The 22799-nt window shown below is 42.8% G+C and overlaps 1 protein-coding gene across 8 annotated transcripts in view; it reads right to left on the bottom strand.

Moving 5' to 3' along the window:
* GRIP1 (glutamate receptor interacting protein 1) overlaps nt 1-22799 on the bottom strand; it is a 663902-nt gene that overhangs the window by 95969 nt on the left and 545134 nt on the right. For all 8 annotated transcript variants that reach the window (XM_070409780.1, XM_070409777.1, XM_070409778.1 and 5 more), the window contains 2 exons: nt 5344-5491; nt 3339-3508 (listed from right to left, as the gene is read on the bottom strand). In XM_070409780.1, the coding sequence (XP_070265881.1) occupies nt 3339-3508; nt 5344-5491 (318 nt within the window). The remainder of the gene's footprint in view (nt 1-3338; nt 3509-5343; nt 5492-22799) is intronic.

Below are 22799 nucleotides of genomic sequence, written 5' to 3'. Positions count from 1 at the left end.
TCATTTTGCAAAAAAACATTCACACACATTTTCCCATTTAATGGTCCCAATAATGACAGAAAACTCTGACTGAATACTTGCTATATACCAGACACTTTCCCATTGATTATCTCACACAGTGTTCGCAATAGAATCGTGAGGTATTATTCTCACATCCATTTTACAGAAGAAGAAACTGAGGTATAGAAAAGTTGGATAACTTGCTTAAGGTCCCAAGTGGTGGAGCCATAATTAAGACTCTGGAAGTCCGACTCGAGAGTCCCTTCCCTCAGCCACCACACTACACTGCCTCTGCCTTTGTTACAGATAAATAAATAGTGAAAATACAATGCTGTTCCCATCATTCCATGGTGACACCATTGCTGAAGTCTTAAGAGGTATCTGCCTTGGAGTTGTCTTCCTCTCTAATCGCACCCTCTTGCCCTGTCTGGGACGTCTGAGGGTACAGGCAACAGCAACTTCGGGGTGGTTCCTGGAGCTCGCCGATGCACGTCCTCTTGGCACAGAATATATCATATCAAACCTAGCAATTCCGCTTACATTTACCCCCTAAAGTCTCAGTTTCCTTCAATTATGATTAAGGATCCCAAAGGTCCTCTTGGGGTACAATTTCTAACCTCATTGAAAAGTCGTTCTTGCTGGCTTATTTACTAGCAAAAGGCACAGTCAATCTCTGATTGCTAGTTGATGTGCCCATTTCTATGTTTCATAAAAACACTGTGGTGAATGCTTTGTTGATAAGAAAAATTTGGAAAATGTTGTATTTCCCTCCAACTGGGATGAGAGACGTGCTCATGTTCAGGCATCAGAGATCTTGAAAAAATAACCAGAATTTTCTTGTGGAAAAAGTGTAAAACTATGTAAGGCAATGCTACTAATTACAAAAAGAGAAGTTTGAGGATTATGAACACCATTTTGGGAGGAGGGGTATTTTTCCTCCTTCATAACTGTGATCTAATTATGCTTAGGAGTCTATATTTATTTCCTTTTGGAAATGCAAGTCTGATTTTAATGTAAAATGTAGGGAGTTGCTTCTATGCTCGATAAGGAAGATGGTGAGCAATTGTCGGCAAAAGTGGATGATATGGTCACAAATTAGAATTACGTAAATTACCAGTTCCCTGAAAAATCATAAATGACATCATGTTCTCTACAGTGAAGAAAAAGAATTTGTTCTTGGTCTCCACACATTTTAGTGTATACATTCATTTTCTCAAATTGTCTTGGCAGGTAAAAATATTATTTCACACGTTGGAGACAATTTGAACTATTTATGGTTTGTATACAGGGCAAATAAAAAGGAGAAAAATGAGGTTGCTAAAGACAATGACATTTTTAAAGAGTCTGTTAAACATTTCTGGTTCACTGAAACCAGAATTTACCAAGCAAAACCTCACACTGAAAAAGCGTTACATAGTGTGCGCTCTCCTCCCTACTGTGCTCCAAATCCATGACTACTGCAGATTAGTTTAGGAGAAACTTACAGTCCTAGAAATCTCTCCTCTCAGCCAGTTGCAGGCAGGAAAGGCCCGAGGGGCCTCCCGACAGGAGCGGCCTGCATCCCGGGGGACTGCGTCCTCTGAGCGCCTCATCATTGCCACTCACATGAGGCAGAGTTTCTTCATAACCTGCCTGTACGGCATCGTCTCTCCACTCCAATGTGTAAAATTAAAATCTGATAAAGGTAATGCTGTACTAGAGATTTTCATTAGCTCCAGGGATGCCTAAGCTCCATTTAATTAAAAGAGGTTGCATCCAGCTGACTCATTCAGTATGAAAATTAACTGGTCCCTCTCTTTTTTTCAAATTGCGGAAAAGTGCAGTGTGTTTTAGGAGGTGGGAGACACGCAACGCAAATGACCGCCTCATAAGCAAAATTACAATTACAGAGAAAACTGTTCTCTTTCTCTACACACACAGCAGTGCCTTCTTCACCTCCAGGGCACCTCGGAGGCTTCCAGGATTTGATTTCAGGAATAAAAAGGAGGGCACTTGGCTTAAGGAAAAGGAGGGAGGAGGAACTGGAATAAAGGCCCCACTGGGGAGTCTTTCTTCATTTGATTTTGGACTCAAAGTACTTTTTCTTGCACCAGGTTTTGTTTAAAGAGGCCCAGGTGAAGGGTATATACAGGGAGGGCAAAAGTAGGTTAACAGTTGTGAGTATGTGAAACACAGAGTTTACTCTACTATTATTATTTATTAACTAGAAGCCTGGTGCACAAAAATTCATGCACTCGGGGTGGGGGGAGGAGGGTCCCTCAGCCTGGCCTGCGCCCTCTTGCAGTCCGGGACCCAGAGGGGGATGTCAGACTGATGGCTTAGGCCCGCTCCCCAGGGGACCAGGCCTAAGCTGGCAGTCAGACATCCCTCTGGCAGCCCAGGAGCCCTCGGGGGATGCCCAACTAATGGCTTAGTTGGATATCCTTAGCACTGCCATGGAGGCCTCTCCCACCACCGCCACTGCACTGGCCAGCCATGAGCCGGTTTCTGGCTGAGTGGCGCTTCCCCTGTGGAAGCGCACTGACCACAAGGGGGCAGCTCCTGCATTGAGCATCTGCCCCCTGGTGGTCAGTGTGCATCATAGCGACCAATCATTCCACCTTTAGAGTCAATTTGCATAATATCCTTTTATTATATAGGATGATTGTATTATTTTCCATATGAACAACTGTAAACCTACGTTTGCCCACCCTATAAATACTCAGCAAACTGTGATTTGTGGGATGGTAACACTGTAGATTCCCTCAGCTGACACTTGCTATTGAATAGGTGTACTCAAGTATTAGGATTCTCTCAGGGAAGATATTTGGTCAGAAAGGTTGTTCTCCATTTTAAGAAATACACTCCTCTGGCAAACAGACAAAATATAGAGAAAGTCAACTCTTCACATAACTATTCCCCAATCCCAAATATTTGAAGGGTCTGCTATTAATACCCATTTTATAACTATTTACAAAATGAAAGTTTTACTATTTACCTTCATTGTCCTTCAAATAGAGTGGAAATTTAATATAACAGGTTATCAAATAACTTCCCTTCTCTCCACACTCAATGTACATCCAAGGGTTTTGTTTTGTTTTTTTAAATATCAGATATTACTAGCCTGAAAATTCTTCAAAACATTCTCAAACAAGGTTTCTTTGCTCAGTTTGGGGCTTTTAAGTGAATGACATGCGTCTTAGCAAAAGAGATTCGGAGGATAAAGACCAGCAAACAAAGATAACCTGCTGTTTTGAAAAGAAATGACTAAGGCAGAATTAAACCCAGGATCTTCCTAGCTCTGCTGGAAGGAGCAGCAACTGCACAGAGAAAGCAGAGACTTATCCCGAGGGCCTCACCGTGGTCAGGTCCCTTCAGTGCCAGGCGGGTCTGGTGGTGGGGAAGGATCTCCAGCTTGACCTGGTCGGTGGTGTTGGCCAGGAACTGGGTCGCCTCAGCTAGCGTGCAGTACTCCATGCTGGTGCCGTCGATGGACAGGATGTGATCGCCCACGTGCAGCGCTCCACACCTGCGGGAGGGGAAAGGCTCAGTGCACTTCCTCTTTGGAATGTGGCTTTCATGTCCTTCAAAGTTAAAATTTCCCAGTTTCCATTTACACGCCCTCTCCCCTCCCAAAATACTGGAGTGTTATAGGAAACACCCTGGCAAATGTAAAGAACATAGAAATAGGAATGTAAAACCTTGTGGCAAATACAGAAAAACTCAAGGAAGTGTTTTCCTCTTGTCCTTCGAAAACCAGCAAACAATTATTTGGGGGCAAAGGTGCCAAATGTTGAGGGGAAACGAGCAGGGGGACAGGGAAGGACGGGCAATGTGTTTCCCTTGCCTCTTTCTGTGATGTTTCCTCCCAGGTTTTTGTGTTTATAAATATGATTGGTAACTATTCAGAATGTCAAGATGTGACTCACGGAGTTTGAACAGGGACATTGACAACTATTTTATGTGTGAAGGGGAGTAACTTGGGGAAGTTCAGCTAACGCTTCCTCACAATCTTTTCACACAGGCCCCCAGATAGCCAGTTCTGTATTCTTGTGTTTTGGTTTGTTATTCTGGAGTTAAACACTTATGAGTACAAAAGCTCTCGAAGATGGTGGGAATTATGCAGGAGGCACTAAACCGAGGCCTGCGTGGTGAGAGATGGGGAGTGCAGGGGGCAGCGGGCCTGCTACATCTCGCTGAGCTCAGAGACTGGCTACTGGGTGAGCAGAGAAAAGCACAGTGATCAGCACCACACTTGATGTACCAGGCAAGTGGACAGCTCCCGACACTGCTTCCCCCTGCGGATGGGAAAAGACGGAGGAAATGAGAGCATCCTGCACCACTGAACTGGACACACCTGGATCAGTGGCCGTCATGGTTAAAGGACAGAATGCAGGGTAAGACCACAGTGGGGCGGTAGGCTGGCCACTACAGGGGTTGCTGCAGGTCACTGCACACAGCCAGAGGTGTACCAGGCATGGCGAGGGCATATGGGGAATTGGGCTGAAGACATGCAGGGTGAACTGGGCATTCAATCTTATCTAAAAATGTCCACCGTCAGAATAGTCCACCTCTCAAGACAAAAGCATTTAAAGTCATCTCTTCCATCTACAATTATAATTCCACGTGGAGGTACTCGGAGTGCTTCAGCTATGGGAGGTGGGCATTTTCTTACCGGGAGCTGTAACATAATGTATTAGGTGGTAAAGTCATCTTTGTTATCCCTCTTCTAACTTGTAAGTCTAAAATACCAATTAGGAAAAGGAATTCAAGAAAACTGACTTCCTATTTTTACTGTCATAGGAATGAATGATGTTTTTAGGGACACTTGAAGTTTGTGAAACCCTAAGATTAACATACTAAAAGTTGGACCTTTCTTTAAAGATGGTGTAATTAAAAAAATGTTTTATTCCTTTAAGAGAAAAGGACTGGGGCTTTACGGTGGCAGGACTGAATTGTTAGCAGTCAGGGAACGCCATGGCTTCCCTGCATGGAGCCTAATAAAGTTCTGCTCAGCTGCCCTCGTCCCAGGACATGGTAGGAAAACTTACTCAGCCTGACTTTTTTCTTTTCCATTTTCAAAGGCCACACCAAACATTTGGAGGAGGTGACATTACATCATGGGGTGGCTGATAAGTGAGGTGAATTTTTAAGCCCTAGTACACTAACTTGTTTTCTAACTGAAACTTGTGTAAATTGGCAGGAGAGCTGTGTTTTACTGTGTGTGTATGCATGTATGTGTGTGTATGTACATGTATCACATATGCATGTATAACATATAAAAACCTGTATACATATGCTATTTGTGTGTGTGTTTTAACACACATGCAGTTTTGAAAAGCTGGTGCTTCCTACGACACTCACCTGTCCGCAATGCTTGCAGATTTGATTTTGTCTATGACAATGACCTGCTTGTTACAGCACATCGAGGTAGTAAGGGCAACCCCAAGGCTGGCACCAGGAGTTTTGGCAACTTCAACTAGTAATGGCCCGGATGCTGTTGCCACAGAATCTATGAAAGAACGAATTTCAGAAAAGAAAACAAAATTAGACAAATAAGCAACCAGACACACACACACACGAAATGGAGAATGTTCAGTCTGACATTGGTCTATCAATTTCATCACTGAAATGTAAAATTTCCTCCAAATGACATCCCCACAGCCAGTGGTAACTTCTTGGGGCATCTCTTAGGACACCTGTTCCATGCAGCTTGGTCTTCAGTAGTACGGGCACAGGCCTATCTCTTCAATTACATGCTAAGCTTCACGTCAGCTGGGATAAGGTCTATGTATCTTTATGCCTCTACATCACTTGGTGCATACAGTGCCTGGCACATATTAGGTCTTTCAATAAGTATTTTTAAATTAATTAATCCATGCAATAAACATCTTAGCACCTAATCTGGATGGCTGAATGGCAGGAAGAAAGGAAGGAAGGTAGGGCAGGAAAGTGAGAGGGAGGCAAGGAAGGATGGAGGAAGGAAGGAAGGGAGGGAGGGAGGGAGGGAGGATGGAAGGATGGATGGATAGATGGGTAGATAAATGGATGATGTCTCTAATTAACCACATAGCAGGAATGCGTGCACTGTTGTATCTGTAAATCCATTGGTTCTTTCCTTATTCTAGACCTGATCTAGGGTCACCTCTCCCTCAGGAGTGACTTCAGACATGCTTTATTTTTGCTTTGGAACACTCTTCATTCCTTCAGCTGCCACTGAACCTTGGGGACTCAGTGTAAACATCACTTCCTCTGGGGAGCCTCTCCTGATTCATGGTTTCTCTGTGCGCCCACAGCCTGCTATATTCCTGCTTGTAGCAGACACCTCAGTGGCATAAAAGGCAATGTGGGTTATATGCCTCTAACCCCCCCAGACTGTAGGCTTGCTGCGAAGGCAGAGACTATGCCTGGTCTATCACAGCATCCTCAGTGCCTGGGATAGTGATGGGTACAGAGGAGTGTGCAATCAATAGCTGTTGAACGGACGTATGGACAAATGAGAAAACTCATGAAATCGCTTAAAGCTCAGAAGAGGCAGGGGTCATACAGGAAAGAGCCCTGGACACAGAGTTAGAACCTCTGCATTTAACTCTTCTCTTCACAATATTTTGGTTATGATTCTTTAGACAAGTTACTAAAACCTTCCAAGTCTGCTTGCTTACCTATAAAATGGTATATTTTCAAGTGTTTATTACACCAAAATCAATGTGTAATTAAACATTTTATAATTTTCAAAGTGCCTTATAGAACATGATTATCATTGATATATTATGACCTCAAGCCTTGAGTCATCTTATTTTTCAAGACTGTCTTTCTGATTTCCTACTGCTCTGGTGTTTGGGACTTCATTAATACAACTTTGTCATTATCACCAAGGCGCCACTCAGATATAGTAAACAGGAAGTCTGTACTCCTGCTGCTGAGGTTCAGGCAGTCTGCACTGACTCCTGAAGACGGAAGTTCCATGGGGAGAGCCATTTTCAGTCTGAGATACAATAACATATTTCTTAAATGAGGTAAAGACAGAATATTCATGCCAGCAACAAATGATTGGTGATATTAAAATAATTTAGTCCTAAAAAAAAGAAATAATTTTCCCTGGCTGGTGTGGTTCAGTTGGATGAGTGTGGTCCCTGACAAGAGGTCACCGGGTTGATTCCTGGTCAGGACACATACCCGGGTTGTGGGCTCAATCCCCTTTAGGGGGTGTGCAGGAGGAAGCCGATGGATGTTTCTCTCTCATCGATGTTTCTCTTTCTCTCACTCTCTCCCTCTCCTTTTCTCTCTCTCTCAAAACATATTGAAAAAAAGAAATTATTTAGTTCTAAAAATGGTTGAGAGACCATTAGGACCTATATCTCTTCCTGTCAATTCCAGGGCAGAGCCTCATTGCTAATAGCTGGAAGGAGCCAACAATCTTGGTCTGTTAAGAGGACTTTTTGGACCTGCAGTTCATGGCTGTAATTTTCCCATTATATTATTACTAACTCGCAGAGATTGTTCCCAACCTAACCCTACTGCTACTCTCTGCTCTTGCTCACCTTGCTGTCTGAATTCCCCTCACCTAGGGGTTTATAGTGAGTGGTCCCTGTGCCTATATGCAACAGTGGTTTGCTCCTCATCTGTGGCAGTTGGGGCCCCCCAGAAAGATTTTGGGTCAGTCCCTGAAGTCCCTGTTTTAGTTGTCCTTCCATGATGAGAGTAGTTGATCCTGCCTACCTCTCAACTCTAATAGTCAAAATTCTGCCACAACCCACGTGCACCTGGTCTGATGTCACCAGCTCCATCCAGAAGCTTGCTGTCCTCTTCTTTGAGCGTGATGCCCCCTGGCAACCTCTCTTCTTGCTCAGATTGAACTTCACAGGAGGCTCTGGCCTACCAGGCTATTTCTACGTGTGTTTATAGAACTTTAGAAGGGCTAATTTTAGAAGGACTAATTTCCCAAATGACTTCCCATAGACTTGTTGAATTTTAATAGGTAGCTTTGTGAGGTGGCAATCACATATGCTCTCCCATCTGGTTTGCTCATGTCTAAAGATAAACTTATTTGGCTTAACAGATGAAAGTAATCAAGTTTCTCTGTTACTTATTAACTTAATCTCTTATAAATGACAGAAAATGACAATTGTTCCTTGGTATCCTATCCTCCCTTTTTCTTCAGTAATAAGCTTCCTAAGTGTTAGCTGAGCAAATGGCTTTCCAGTTAAGGACAGCATTTCCCAGACTCCTTTGCAGCGAGGTGCAGCCCTGTGACTAAGTTCCAGCCAATGGGAAGTGGGTGGAAGAGAGATGTGACCCATTTTGGATGTGCTCTGAAAAAATGGCTGTGTCTGCCTCTTCCTCATTTCCTACTTCTTGCTGTTGCCCTGTGTGCCTAGAACTGGTGAGCCACATTCAGCCATGAAGACAGGGGCATGGAGCCACAACATAGAGGAAGGGTAGGTTCCTGACACCACATCTCCAGAGATTGCTTAATCACCCAAGAAATAGACAAATACCCTTCACCTCAAGGCCATAAAGAGATGTGAATGCACTGGGTGCCTGGGAGAGGACGCTATCAGGCCCTAGGAGAATCTGCCAGACTGGCCTAACTATAGAGGACTCTAAGCAAACCATGATGACTGACAGCTGAACAGAACCACAGAGTAGAAGGTGCTTATTTCAGTCCTAGCCAGAAACAGATGGTACTCAAATTAGGATAATTTGAGGAGAGTGTCATAAGGGGCTATTTAGAAGATGTGATAAGGTTGTAGGGAAACCACAGGGAATACTCTAGGGCCAGAAGCAATAGGGCACTGTGCCCCATTAGACCTCATGCCTCACTAGACCCGAAGAAGCAAAAGATAGAACTGTTAGTGGAACCAAGATTTGGAGAGGATAGTTGTGGACAGGGCTACCTGACAGGAGCTGGGACCTTCCATCAAAGAATGCAGCCAGCCCCAGTGAATCTACAGGGAGGAAGTCAGGGAAAAACACCCTCTGTCACTGTTCTCCCTCCCTCTGACCTCCTGCCATGATTCACTATTAGCTAAACCCAGAAGAGCCAGAGGCATGAGAGCCTATCAGGCAGGGCAACAGGGCATGGCACAGAGCAGCCAGGAGAAGGGCGGTGAGTGGCTCTGGAGGTAAGAAGAAGGATGTCTTTATTTGTATATGTCTCCACTCAGCTTCTTTCCACAAACGTCTGGAGGCTGCTTGCTTTAAACAAAATATGCAATATAAGGAAATACTAAGGAAGAAGAAAAAGCGACTACAGATGCCTTGGCCACACTGGTTAATAGAGAATTTAAAAAATAGCTGAACTATATAGGTAAACCCACAGAGACAGAAAGTAGATTAGAAATTGCCAGGTGGTGGGGACAGAGTGACTGCTTAAGTTTTGTAACAACACAGAGGTGATGGCTGCACCACATTGTGAATGTACAACGTGCTACTGAACTATACACTTTAAAAAGTGGTTAACTATGTTATGTGGATTTTTCTTCAATTAAATAAAATATGATTCTGAACCTCTGGAAACCAGGACAATCAAGGAAACATGGTCAGATATACAGTTGTCACTGCTGGAAAGGAGAAAGTCTGTCCCTACAATGGAAATAACGATTCTTCAGGCAGAGAATCCTAAAAGATACCTCTCCCCCGGGTTTTATATATAGTAAATGCTGCTCACTGATAAATGGGCAATGTCCTCCACGTTTTTATAATAGGATGCAGAGGTGGTTTCCAATGGCTATGCCTTCATCAAGGTTGAGGCATAAGGTTAAAAAGCAAATGAATGATGATGTCTCTATAATGGAAAAGCTAATGTGATGGTTTGATCTAAAGACAGATCCTAGGGTGGACAGACCAGATATCTCTCTGGGGGTCTTTCCTAGATACCTGTCTTTCCCCTCACTTAGTTTTCCAACAGAAGCCGGGCATTAGACAATGTAAGAAGGTCCCCTGTGATGAGACCCTGGTATGCTGGCAATTTATATACACGACTGAGACCACATCCAAAAGCTATGGACATCAGCTAAATCAGCAGCAGAATTAATGTACTATCAGGAGGCTGGAGAAGCCCATGTTCTGGCAAAAAGAGAAGAGCACCCACCTCACATTCCCACAGAACAGGGCTTTCTAATTCATCATTCCTGCAACATGAATTTAAAATATACTATTATTGAGTGCTAACTATATACCAGGAACATCAGAAGATGCTGGGGACTCACAGATGAAAATGTTACTATCCCTCCCTTCTAGTAACCCCTGGGGATACCTTGCAGAGAAGGTGATGGAACAGGGTAGACTCCTGGATTTCATGATGGACACTTATTCTGTTGAACCTCATGAAGTTTCTAGTTACTTTTTTTTAAAAAAACTGAAGACACCAAATGTTTGCAATTTACTCTCCACCGCACCTCTGACCCAATGAAATCTTTAATCTAGTAAGGTCAGCATACTTATAGAAAACTAGAGGCCTGGTGCATGAAATTTGTGCAGGAGGGGGGTCCCTCAGCCCAGCCTGCACCCTCTCCAATCCAGGACATCCCTCTCACAATTCTGGACTGCTGGCTCCTAATTTCTCACCTGCCTGCCTGCTTGGTCGCCCCTAACTGCACCCCCTGCTGGCCTGATCACCCCTACCTGCCCCCCCCCGCCACCCCTAACTGCCTCCCACTGCTGGCCAAGTCACCCCCAACTGCCCCCTCCCTGCCGGCCTGGTTGCCACTAACTGCCCCCACCCCGCCAGCTGGGTCACCCCCAACTTCCCCCTCTGCTGGCCTGATCACCCCTAACTGCCCCCTCCTGCCATCCTGGTCACCCCTAACTGCCCCCCACTGCTGGCCAGGTCACACCCAACTGCCCCCTCCCTGCCGACCGGTTGCCCCCAACTCCTCCCCCCACCCCCCCCCACCCCCCTGCTGGCCTGGTCGCCCCATGCAGCCTGCTGTTCAGTCGTTTGGTCGTCCCTCACTAACCGCCCTGCTGGCCTGGTCATAGGCAGCTATCTTGTGAGGGTCAATTTGCATATTACCTCTTTATTATATAGGATACTGGGTTATCTAATAGGATGTGATCTCCAGGTTCCTAGGAAAATTACTCAAGTATGGCAAAAGATCCACAGAAGGGGGTGGAAGCTCCCTGTCCATAAGGACTGCTTATAGAACAGCAATCATTATTACCAAATATCTACAGTACATGACAAGGGAATGGCAGTGACAGTGAGACCTACGGGGATCTGAGTAGGCTGAGCATGGTGGCTGGGATGAGTGTATTAGTGAGATAGAATTTGCTCTTAATATCTCTCAGCTGTCTCTATTTTCATGGGCTCTAGGAAAACAACAAACTATTTTAGCAAGTATGGCTTTCCAGCATTACCCATGAGGCAGTTCCTTTGTGCATCACAGAAGGGGATCTACAAATGTTAACATTTAGTGATCATTAGCCTTCTCTGGCAATTGCTTTCCATAATAAATGTCTCCCCACAATAACATCAAGACGCTCATGCTGCCTTGGCATTAACTATTTCCCTAGCTGCCACCCAATTTCATCCTCAGAGGGCCTTAGGGAAAGCAGGAGTCCAAAAGCCCTGGCTTTATTCCAAGATGTCTAACAAGATGCACAGGAAAAGAAAAAGCAAGCAGACATGGTGGATGGATGGGGCTCTCTGATTTAAGAAAGTGCGAAAGAAAAAAATGGAGTGTGTCAAAATGAGAAAAATAAACAGAAGAAACATGAGGAAGAAATCATTAAGAACCCATCCCCTGACAGAAGATTAGTTACTCCTGCTGAAGTGAAGCATGGTTGAGAAAAATGGATCATGCAGATATAAATTCTTCATGGTTAAAGATGTCTTGGTCATTAAGATATTTGCACCACACTGAAGCCCTTGCATGCTGTGTTGATTTATAGGCTACATAATTACATAGGATATGCTGATGGCTGTTTGCAGGGAAACACACTGGATTTTTATTTTGTTAATCAGTTTTACCACCCTGAGCCCTGCATTGCAATCAGAGTACAGGCTTGATTAGAACCTCCCAGAGGGTGGCAGAAAGACTGTGTGTGGTCATGTTAGCTTTCCCTGCCTTATATTCCTGCAAATATAAAGTACTGTTCGGGGTGCTTTTCAACTTACCCGTTAGTTAAAAGTATTTTTATTAGTGATAGTCTGTTCATACTATGCTACTAATAATTTTAACGCTTTTCAGATGAGCTAAATTTAATAAAATTTTTGTTAACTTTAAAAAAAAGCCAATTTATTTTAATCTATTGACATATACTACTTGGGAAATATTCCAGTATAACAAAAAGTATACCTTCCATGTTCAAGTGAGCTTTATCTTAAGTCCTAAGTTTTTCTGTGGGAGTTAAAGGAGACAACTTGAACAGTTAATTATTGCAGGAAGAGTCCAAAGCAAGGAGCACTCAAAAATAAGTCCCATGTCAACTTGAACTTGGCAAAAGCATGATTGGTGATTAACTTTCATTCTCCTAATCAGGCTCACCCTAGTCATTTAGTTAACTTTGGAATATCTTCAATTCCTTCATGCTCTCCCTACCCATTTTGCATGACAGATTTTTTTGGTAGCCTGCTTATTGGGTTACAGTGTGTTTTTAAAAATTTATTGAAGTAAAAGAAACATTTAGAGAAATACATAAATCATAAGTTTGCAGTTGTTAAATTTTCATAAACTGAACACATCAGTGTAACCACACCCTGATCTAGAAATAAAACACTACCAGCATCAAAGAGTCCCCCCCACCATATACTCCTTTAAATCACTCCCCTGTCCCACAGGTAACTTCTAACAGCATAGGTTACTATTGTTTACTCTTATGCTTTTTAAAAAAAACAGACTCAGTTTATACTCTTCTATATCTGGCTACTTTTTCTCAATATTATGTTCATGAGATTCATGCATATGGTTGGAGTAGTTTTAGATCATGCATTTTCATCTATAATAATAAAAGCATAATATGCTAATTAGACCAGATGTCCTTCTGGACGACCTTCCGGACAAAGACGGGTCCGCGAGGGAAGCCCAGGTTCCGGGTGCCAGAGGGAAGCTGGTGCTGGCAGCCAGGGAAGGAACACCTACTCTTGCACAAATTTCGTGCATTGGGCCTCTAGTTGCTATATAATATTCCAGTGAGTGAATGTGCTATAATTTATCTATTCTACTACTTTGGTGTTTTCTGGTTTCTGGCTAAGACAACTATTGTTGCTATGAATGTTTTGGGTTATCCTTTGAAAAGCACAGGTATACATTTCTGTGGGAGTCATGACCAGGAGTGGCACTGTGGGGTTGTAGGCTATGAATGTATTCAGCTTAAGTAAATACTGTCAGATTTTCCCCAAAGAGTTGTATGGATTTACCTTCTCACCAGCAGGAAAGGAGTTTCAGCTGCTCTACACGTTTGTCACCTCTTGCAGTTGTTCCCATTGTGGCACTCAGGTGGGTATGCAGTGGCATCACATTGTGGTTTCAATTTGCATTCCCCTGGCTAAGGTGTTGAGCAATCTTTCATTGCTTATTAGTCATTTGGATATCCTTTTATAAAGTATCTGTTGAAGTCTTTCCTCCTACCTCCCCTCCCCTGCCAACTTTCTATTAGGTTATCTGGCTTATTGATTGGTGGGAATTAACAAACATTTGATGAGTTCTTTATTGGATATATAGTTTGAAAATATATTTTCAAGCCCTTGTGTGGCTTACCATTTTAGACTCTTTTGATAAAGAGAAGTTCTTAATTATTATTTTTTTATGTTAGTAGTTCATGTGTTCTGTTTAAGAAATCTTTTCTTACTATAAAGTCATGATGATGTTCTCCTATGCTTTTCCAATAGGCCTGATTATCTAATATTCACATTTATATCAGTAGCCCATCTGAATTGGTTTCTATGTCTGGTGTGGAGTAGGGTCACAATATATTTTATCTACATGAATATAACTGACCTATTATCAGTTTTTGAAAAGACCATTCTTTCCTCACTCTATTTATTATCACCGGTCATAAACTAGATGGCTATATATGTACCAGAGGCCTGGTGCACTAAATTCATGCACGGGAGTGGGAGGGGTCCCTCAGCCCAGCCTGTACCCTCTCGCAATCCGGGACCACTGGCTCCTAACCGCTCGCCTGCCTTCTTGCCACATCACCCCTAACCACTCTGCCTGCCTGCCTGATCGCTCCTAACCGCCTCTGCCTTGGCCCCCACTGTTGTGGCTTCATCTGGAAGGACGTCTGGAATGATGTCCAGAAGGCCATTCGGCTGTCTGGTCTAATTAGCTTATTACACTTTTATTATTATAGATAGTTCTGTTTCTGGACACTGTCCTGTTCTATTGGTCAATCTATGTTGTTCTTATGACTTTTTACGAGATCTTGACATCTGGTCCTGTAAGTGCTCTGGTTTTGTTGTTCTTCAAGATGGCACTGGCTTCCCCTGGCCCTTTGCAGAGTGATGTTTTACTGTGTATCAGTTCAGAGAAAACTAGAACCCACTAACTCAGTAAGTGAAGGAGTTTTGGCCGCTGGCTAAAGACATCTATGAAATAATTGTGACAGGATTTACATGGGAGGTTTCACTATTAAATCTGATAGACCGACGTAGTATTTATAGATATTTAAACATGTTTTGCAGAATACTAATAAAAGTTCTCCAACTTAAAATTTTAGGGTTCTTGTTCTTAAATTTTAAACTTGTAAAAGAGAGAATAAAATAAGTACGGTCACAACATTTTTTTTTTAATTAAATCTTTATTGTTCAGATTATTACATTTGTTCCTCTTTTTTCCCCCCATAACTCCCCTCCTTCCAGCTCCCACTCCACCCTCCACCCTCCCTCCCCACCCACTGTGTTCATCCATAGGTGCATGATTTTTGTCCAGTCACTTCCCGCATCTCCCACACCCCTTTTCCCCCCAAGAATAGTCAGTCTATTCCCTTTCTATGTCCCTGATTCTATTATAATCACCAGTTCATTCTGTACATCAGGTTATTTATTCACTTGATTCTTAGATTCATTTGTTGATAGATGCATGTTTGTTGTTCATAATTTGTATCTTTACCTTTTTCTTCTTCTTCCTCTTCTTAAAGGATACCTTTCAGCATTTCATATAATACTGGTTTGGCGGTGATGAACTCCTTTAGCTTTTCCTTATCTGTGAAGCTCTTTATCTGACCTTCAATTCTGAATGATAGCTTTGCTGGATAAAGTAATCTTGGCTGTAGGTTCTTGGTATTCAGCACTTTGAAAATTTCTTGCCATTCCCTTCTGGCCTGCAAAGTTTCTGTTGAGAAATCAGCTGACAGTCGTATGGGTATTCCCTTGTAGGTAATTGAGCCTCTTTCTCTTGCTGCTTTTAAGATTTTCTCTTTGTCTTTTGCTCTTGGCATTTTAATGATGATGTGTCTTGGTGTGGTCCTCTTTGGATTCCTTTTGTTTGGGGTTCTCTGCGCTTCTTGGACCTGTAAGTCCATTTCTTTCTCCAGGTGGGGGAAGTTTTCTGCCATTATTTCTTGAAATAGGTTTTCAATATCTTGCTGTCTCTCATCTTCTGGCACTCCAATAATTCTGATATTAGACCGCTTAAAGCTGTCCCAGAGGCTCCTTACACTATCTTCACACTTTCGGATTCTTTTTTCATTTTGCTTTTCCAATTGGGTGTTTTTTGTCGAATCTTTGGTTTGATTATTGTGCTCCTCTGGTCTGCTATTGGGTATAATATTCTTTATTTCAGTCCGTGTATGCTTACTTTCTAATTTCTTTATCGTAGCATCGAGGGTCTCATTAGTTTTCGTGAGGCTCTGCACAAATTTATGGCAAGCCCTCAAAATTGCGATTCTTAGCTCCATATCCTCCATTTCTGTCATGTTCTTTTGTCTCCGCATCTTTTATGCTTTCTTGGTGCACCCCCTTGTGGTCTCTCCGGTCACAACATTTTTTGAAGTGTCTGAGCTCCGACATGGTGACTCGGGATACACTCTGTAGACAACGCGTGTCCCTTACCACACAAGCTTGGGAAGCTTCCACTACCACTGTCAGCACGAATGGGAACACTTTTAAAAAGGGCATAACTCGGTCTACCAGAAGCAAGCTTCCAGAAAACTCCCAAAATTTATGTCCCATTTGCTTTAAAAACTGTAAACAGCCCAATGAATCTGGCATTTAAGTGATCCATATCAATGGGGAAGTAGATACATTGGCCACAGAGTAAACGATCCTTTGCCCTGACTATTAAAAGATTTGGCATATACACAGGGCTACTGCATAATCATCATACTCATATCATCACTCTCCAGAAAGTCTGATTCCTCCTCACTCTAAAAATAGTCCCTGTCAGGTTTTTCTGAGCTGGATAAGTGATCCACACAGAAAAGAGAAGGAATCTCCATCAGATTCTGCTGAGGCAGAGAAACTACAGCAGGAGGAAGTGTCTGCCAGCCTGGAAAAGAGTTCTTCCTGCTCAGGGTTCTAACCTCCCGAGACGGGAGGAGATGTCCGTCAGCAAGCGGCCAGGACTCAGCAGCAAATGCAGACTCTCTCTGGAATCCTGTGCTAGACGAGGCTTTATGTTTACGGTTAAAAAGAAAAAAGGAGCCTGGTTCTCAAGGATCCAGATCTGAAATAAGACAAACAGATAGCAACCAGCCCAATATCCTAAAAGCAATTTACTTGTAAGTTGCCAAAAATATACTTAGAAATATTTAAAGCACCTATGACTGACCTTGATTTTCACGGAGAATAAAACAAAACAAAACAAAAACAAAAAACACTGGACAAATGTACAGGCCTAAAGACATGGCTAGGTAAAAAAGGAAAAACAACTTGACCACTAGGTATTAAAATCACCGATGTTCTGGCAATAAAGAAGCAGAGGAGGTCTGACCAGAGCCCCTTTCCCCGCACCCCAAGCTTGGGCCAATGTGACCACTGAGCATTGGACAGGGATAATGAGCACACAGTCCACTGTCTTGAATTTGTGGGTCCTCAATAAATACTCATGTGTTAATCGTAAAACAAATGAAATTTGTAATTTGAAATTTTGACATATAGCTGGAAGGGATAGAAAATAAATTGGATGTTGGATGTCAAAAATCAGGATCTAAAAAAGTTTTGACAGGTTGGAAGGATGGGAGGATATTTAGAAATTATTATTTAATAGGGTAAGTGATTATATGCCTTACATTTTTACTGTGAGTTATGCAACAGCCCCCTGGGACTGGCCTGGGCATTTTAAATACAGTGAGGTGGGGGGGGGGGGGGTCCTGCTTTGGGCTGTAGGCTTGGTTGGCCAGAGTGGTCTATTGTTAGAGCTGTTCCAACAGAGCTTGGTAAAGAACATCCTGAGGGATCCCAGCGTTGGAGAGTGGCACAGGGACATAATGCTGGGATGCAGTTATTGTGGCATGCTCCTAACTTTGGAGAAGACTATCTCTGGGGAGCCCTCTTGCCTTTGGAAACACCCTTTGAACATCCTATTTTCACCTGTTTGGTTAGATAGGTCTTCTATAGGCATCTATTTTTTGACTAGGTTTTATTTACTTTTAAAAAATATATATTTTTATTGATTTCAGAGAAGATGGGAGAGGGAGAGAGAGACTGAAACATCAGTGATGAGAATCATTGATCGGCTGCCGCCTGCACACCCCTACTAGGGATCGAGCTTGCAACTCAGGCATGTGCCCTGACTGGGAATCTGAATTGTCATCTCCTGGGTCATAGGTTGACACTCAACCACTAAGCCAAACCAGCCAGGGCTTATTTACTTATTTTTATGCATTTATTTTCAAAAATTTATTTTTATTGTTGAAAGTATTATAGATGTCCCCCCTTTTATCTCCATCAACCCCCTTCCTGATCAGGTCTTAGGTAGAGCATTGAAATGTGAAAAATAGCCCTTTATGCCACTAAAGAAAACTACCAGACAGAAACTGCAAGGTCACCTGAAATACTTCAAAAGACCAAAGTAGAAAACTTCCTGAACCAGTACACACAGCAGAAAGAAGAGCCAACTATTTCTGTAGGGAACTTGAGGATCATGGAGTCCAAGTCCATTCTGCACATGTTTGTAGAATTAAGGAAGCTGAGCGCCTTTGCCAAAGGACAAGAGTTAACAGACCATTCTGTTAAAACCCTTCGTTTATGGAACTGATTTTGATGATGGCGCTATAATATCACTCATGAGATCTCTAATACATTAAGAAGTGAACACAGACCCTACTTTCAAGGTACACTTGTGATCTTTTCTTGGGCTATCTATTCCTCTCCTCTCTAGAGATAAGCGAGATCCTAACACTCTGGTTCATTATGGAAATCTGGGCTGCAATGCTGGGCCCAGGAAAATGTGAAGATGTCTCTGGGTCTGGAGGGAGTAAAGAAAGAAAAAGGTAGAAGGATTCCTGAAAAATTATGCCTCACTCCCTTAGCTTTACCATAATTTGAATCAATAAAAAAATGCCTGATTGATTAAACACCAGTAGATAATTAATTCAGTGTCTCACTTTCTTCCTTCTTACTCAGAACTCTCTCAGGGTGCTTAATGTTAAATATTTGATGTTTTGGGATATTTTTTTCTTGCTCAGTAATGCACGTAGGCCTAAAACAATTACATTTTAGATGATTAGATTTCACTTTTATTTTTAAATACTCCCTGTAAGACTTTTATTTTTGAAAGACTATTAACTGCCTGAGTCGTCCATTTTAATGGCAGAATCTTAAGTTTAGAACAAAGATACATTCTATTACTTTTTGTGCTTTCAAAATGTTCATCCACACTTAAAACATTTATTGTTTCATATATTGGCTATAATAACTCTCAGTCTTCTGTGGGTATATTATCAGATTTGTGAGGTCAGTCTGGGTTTGGTTTAATCCTGGCTAGGTTTAACACAATATGATGTGTGTGATACTGGGCAATTTGTGTAACCTCTTCAAGCCAGTTACTTCATCTATGAAAAATAAGGATAGTCATGTATATGTCACAGGGTTGCTATGACAATTAGAGTTAATAAAATGCATAGAGCAGTGGTTCTCAACCTTCTGGCCCTTTAAATACAGTTCCTCATGTTGTGACCCAACCATAAAATTATTTTCGTTGCTACTTCATAACTGTAATGTTGCTACTGTTATGAATAATAATGTAAATATCTGATATGCAGGATGGTCTTAGGTGACCCCTGTGAAAGGGTCGTTCGAGCGCCAAAGGGGTCGTGACCCATAGGTTGAGAACCGCTGGCATAGAGTATACCTTGCACAATGCTTGGCGGAAATTAACCACACAAATTGTTAGTTCTACTCTTGGGTTAAACTCAAGGCATGTTGATGCTGCTCAATTAATTTCCTAGCTGGTGTGAAAAATTACTTTCTTTACTTGGCCAGAGAAAGCTAGAGAAGACTTAAGTAAAAATAAAATAAAATTCTTTACTTATCTGCCCCAGCACTTTAAGTTAGTGTGTGCCTCTATGTAAGATGTGTGGTATTGTCCTTAAGAGAAAGTTATAACAGACAGAGAGAAAGAAAGCTAAAGGGAGAGCTAGATGGTATTTTAGTGTATCATGAGTTAGATTTTCATATGTCGTTTCGCTTACTTAGCTTTAAGTGTTGTAAATGATTTCAATATTACTCTCTCTGCAATTTCAAATTTTCTATACTGCTATGGATTGAGTTTTATAATCTATAACTAGCAAATCCATATCTTGGGCAAGATACTAAAAAAAATCAACACGTGGAACCTCTGAACTACACAAATTATGAAAATTAAATTAATTTTTTTCACAGGTAGAATATTCAACATTCCTGCTAAATGATACCTTTTGCTTGACTGACCAAGCTAAAACCTAGCTCAGGCCCCCACCTGCCCTCCCAAGGGTGAGAATTCTGCTTTTACTATAATTCTGTTTGGACAGTAAGACAAGTGAATGTACCACTCAGCACAAAACTGCCTTTCAAGTTGCTCAACAGATAAGTTCAAGGTAAGGAAGTGCCCTGTGAGAAGAGGCTCCATAGCACCCAAAGCATGTCCACACTGTGAGACAGCTCAGTAGAGTCTGTGACAAAACTTCAAAGGGGTCCTAAGAAGTAGGCAACCAACAGTGACGAACCAAAGTGCATGCGACGAAAGACCAGTGGGATTTCATAGGAGTGCGGCTGAAATATCACTGGAGTGCCTCACCCAATTCTTGTGAGTTAATGATAACCACTCCTTGCTACTTTCTGAGAGAGAGTGTGTGGCTTAGTAGCTATAAGCTTAACCATGCCCGGATGAAAGTGTCCAGTGGGCCAAAATGACATGTCAATACTCTGCTTGTTCAAATATATGATGCTTATCTGAAACCACACCTAGGGGGTGGCTAAAAGAATCTTCCTTGTACCTGTGCCTACAAGGCTCAGGCCTCTGTGGAAGGTATGGGATACGCAGGGTTTGGACAATGAGTATGGATGATACAATAGATTTACATTCCTGATTAGCAGCAATAGCTGAAACTAAAGAGAAGCTGGGGAATCCTCAAATGACCTACCGGACAACAAGCTTTCAACTGGCCAAGATACCAGAGCAGGACACCGTTCAAAAGCTCCATTTTTAGGAACTTATATCATGAAGACTCATACTTGCTGTTTTGTTAAAACAAGGTTCTTCTAACACAAGAGGGCTGGACCCAGGGTGACATAGGCCACTCTGATCCAAGTACTTCCCAATATTCAAAGAACAGGAGATAAATAATTTGTTGCTTGTACACCTTCTTTGGAGAGTCTAGTATATTTTTTCAGAGTCTTGATCTCTAGGCTAACATTTACTATTAGAGTTTGGAGCTATGGTGTTCCTGAATCACTGGAAATAGCTAATGAACAACCGGACAGGAAATCAACTGTGAGTGTGGACCAATGAGTCATGGAAAACCCTTCCACGAAGTTCTCTAAGATTCAGGCACCATGATGCTTTTATTTATAACCTGGAGAAAATGCTATTTAAGGGAATGGAAAGGAAGGAGAGTGAAAGGCAAGGGTGAGGGGAAAGAGGAGTGAGGGAAAGGAAGGAGGAATGCATAAGAATATCCAAATATGAATATATATTGGCTACTTAGGTCTTTATTACATCTTTTACTACTATCTTTGGAGTTCAGAGAAAAGTAACTATTTACCCTTAATTTTGCAAGATGAGAAGATTATCATACCGGTAAATTAGGATTATAATGGTGATGATTATTGTAAAGGAAAAGCAAGGGCAAGTAAAACAGGAAGACCTAATTTAGATAGGGTATCAGGAAAGTTTGAGGAAGTGACATTTAGGCTGAGACATTAAAGGATATGCACCCAATGGCTGGGTGAAAATGTGTGTTTGTACACGTGCACGGGTTGGAGAATCACTTCTGAGGCAGAGGGAAGGGAATGTGCAAAATCCCTGAGGAGAGGAGGCAGGTATGGGGGAGGATCTTAAAAAAAAGCCTTGGGACTCAAAGAGAAGTGAGCCACAGAGAAACTGAAAAGTTGAAGTAGGAGAGGCCGCTCTAGAGACCGAACACGCAGGGACTCATACGCACAACACAAGAGTTTAATTTTATTCAAAATTGAGTGGGACGACACTGAATGAGAGGACATGGTTCATTGTATGCTACATAAAAAGCTCTGGGGCTTCCAGGTGAGCAGGGATTTGAATGGAAGTGGGCATCAGAGTGCAGGTAGACATGAGCTGTGAGGTGACTGCAGTTCTCTGGGAGAGAGGGTGGCATCTGTGAGAGAGGCAAGGACAAGTGTGTGGAAAGCAAAACCAGAGACAAGCAGGATGACTAGAGAGAAGAGTTGGGACCCTGTGTAAGTGGGGCTGGGGAAAATGAACAATGACCCAGACTTTATTATTTTTAATCCTGATCTGAGGATATTCTTTCCATTGATTTTTAGAGAGTGGAAAGGAGGGGGAGAGACAGAGAGAGAGAAACATCGATGTGAGAGAGACACATTGATTGGTTGTCTCCTGCACATGCCCCGACCAGGGCCAGGTATCGAGCCTGCAACAGAGGTACTTGCCCTTGACTGGAACCTGTGACCCTTCAGTTCAAGGGTCTCTAACCACTGAGCAAAACCAACTAGGGCCAGACTTTTGATTTGAGAACTGCTCAAATAGAAGCACTAAAGCCTGAGATGGGAAAGATGGGATAGAAACAGGGTAAGGAGAGAATTTGAGTTCAATTCTAAACATTTAGTTTTAAGAACCCTATATAATAGAAGCCTAATATGCTAAGTGTCTGGTCATCCGTTCAATCAATCAAAGCGTAATATTTGAATGATATGCTAAGGCCGCTCGACCACTAACTATGACGTGCACTGACCACCAGGGGGCAGACAGTCAACTGGTCAACCAGTTTCTATGACATGCACTGACCACCAGGGGGCAGATGCTCTGACCAGTAGATTAGCTTGCTGCTGGGGTTTGGCCAATCAGGACTGAGTGAGATGGGCCAGACATGCCCTGGAGCCCTCCCATGGTCCCTCCCCACTGGCCAACCTCCCGCATCCCTCCCCACCCCTAATCGTGCACCAGTGGGGTCCCTCGGCCTGGCCTGCGCCCTCTTGCAATCTGGGACCCTTTGAGGGATGTTGGAGAGCTAGTTTCAGCCTGATCCCATAAGCATAAAAGGCTAATATGCAAATTGACAGAGCGGCAGAATGACTGGTCGCTATGACGCACACTGACCACCTCGGGGCAGACTCTCAATGCAGGAGCTTCCCCTGGCAGTCAGTGCACTCCCACAGTGGGAGCACTGCTCAGCCAGAAGCCAGGCTCACGTCTGGCGAGTGCAGTGGCGGTGGCGGGAGCCTCTCTTGCCTCTGC

Source organism: Myotis yumanensis, unplaced genomic scaffold (assembly GCF_028538775.1).
Source record: "Myotis yumanensis isolate MYYU_CA2020_CCGP unplaced genomic scaffold, mMyoYum1.0.hap1 SCAF_3, whole genome shotgun sequence".
Classification (NCBI taxonomy): domain Eukaryota; kingdom Metazoa; phylum Chordata; class Mammalia; order Chiroptera; family Vespertilionidae; genus Myotis; species Myotis yumanensis.
The sequence above is the reverse complement of the archived record's forward strand: the minus strand, read 5'-3'. Positions and strand labels throughout refer to the sequence as shown.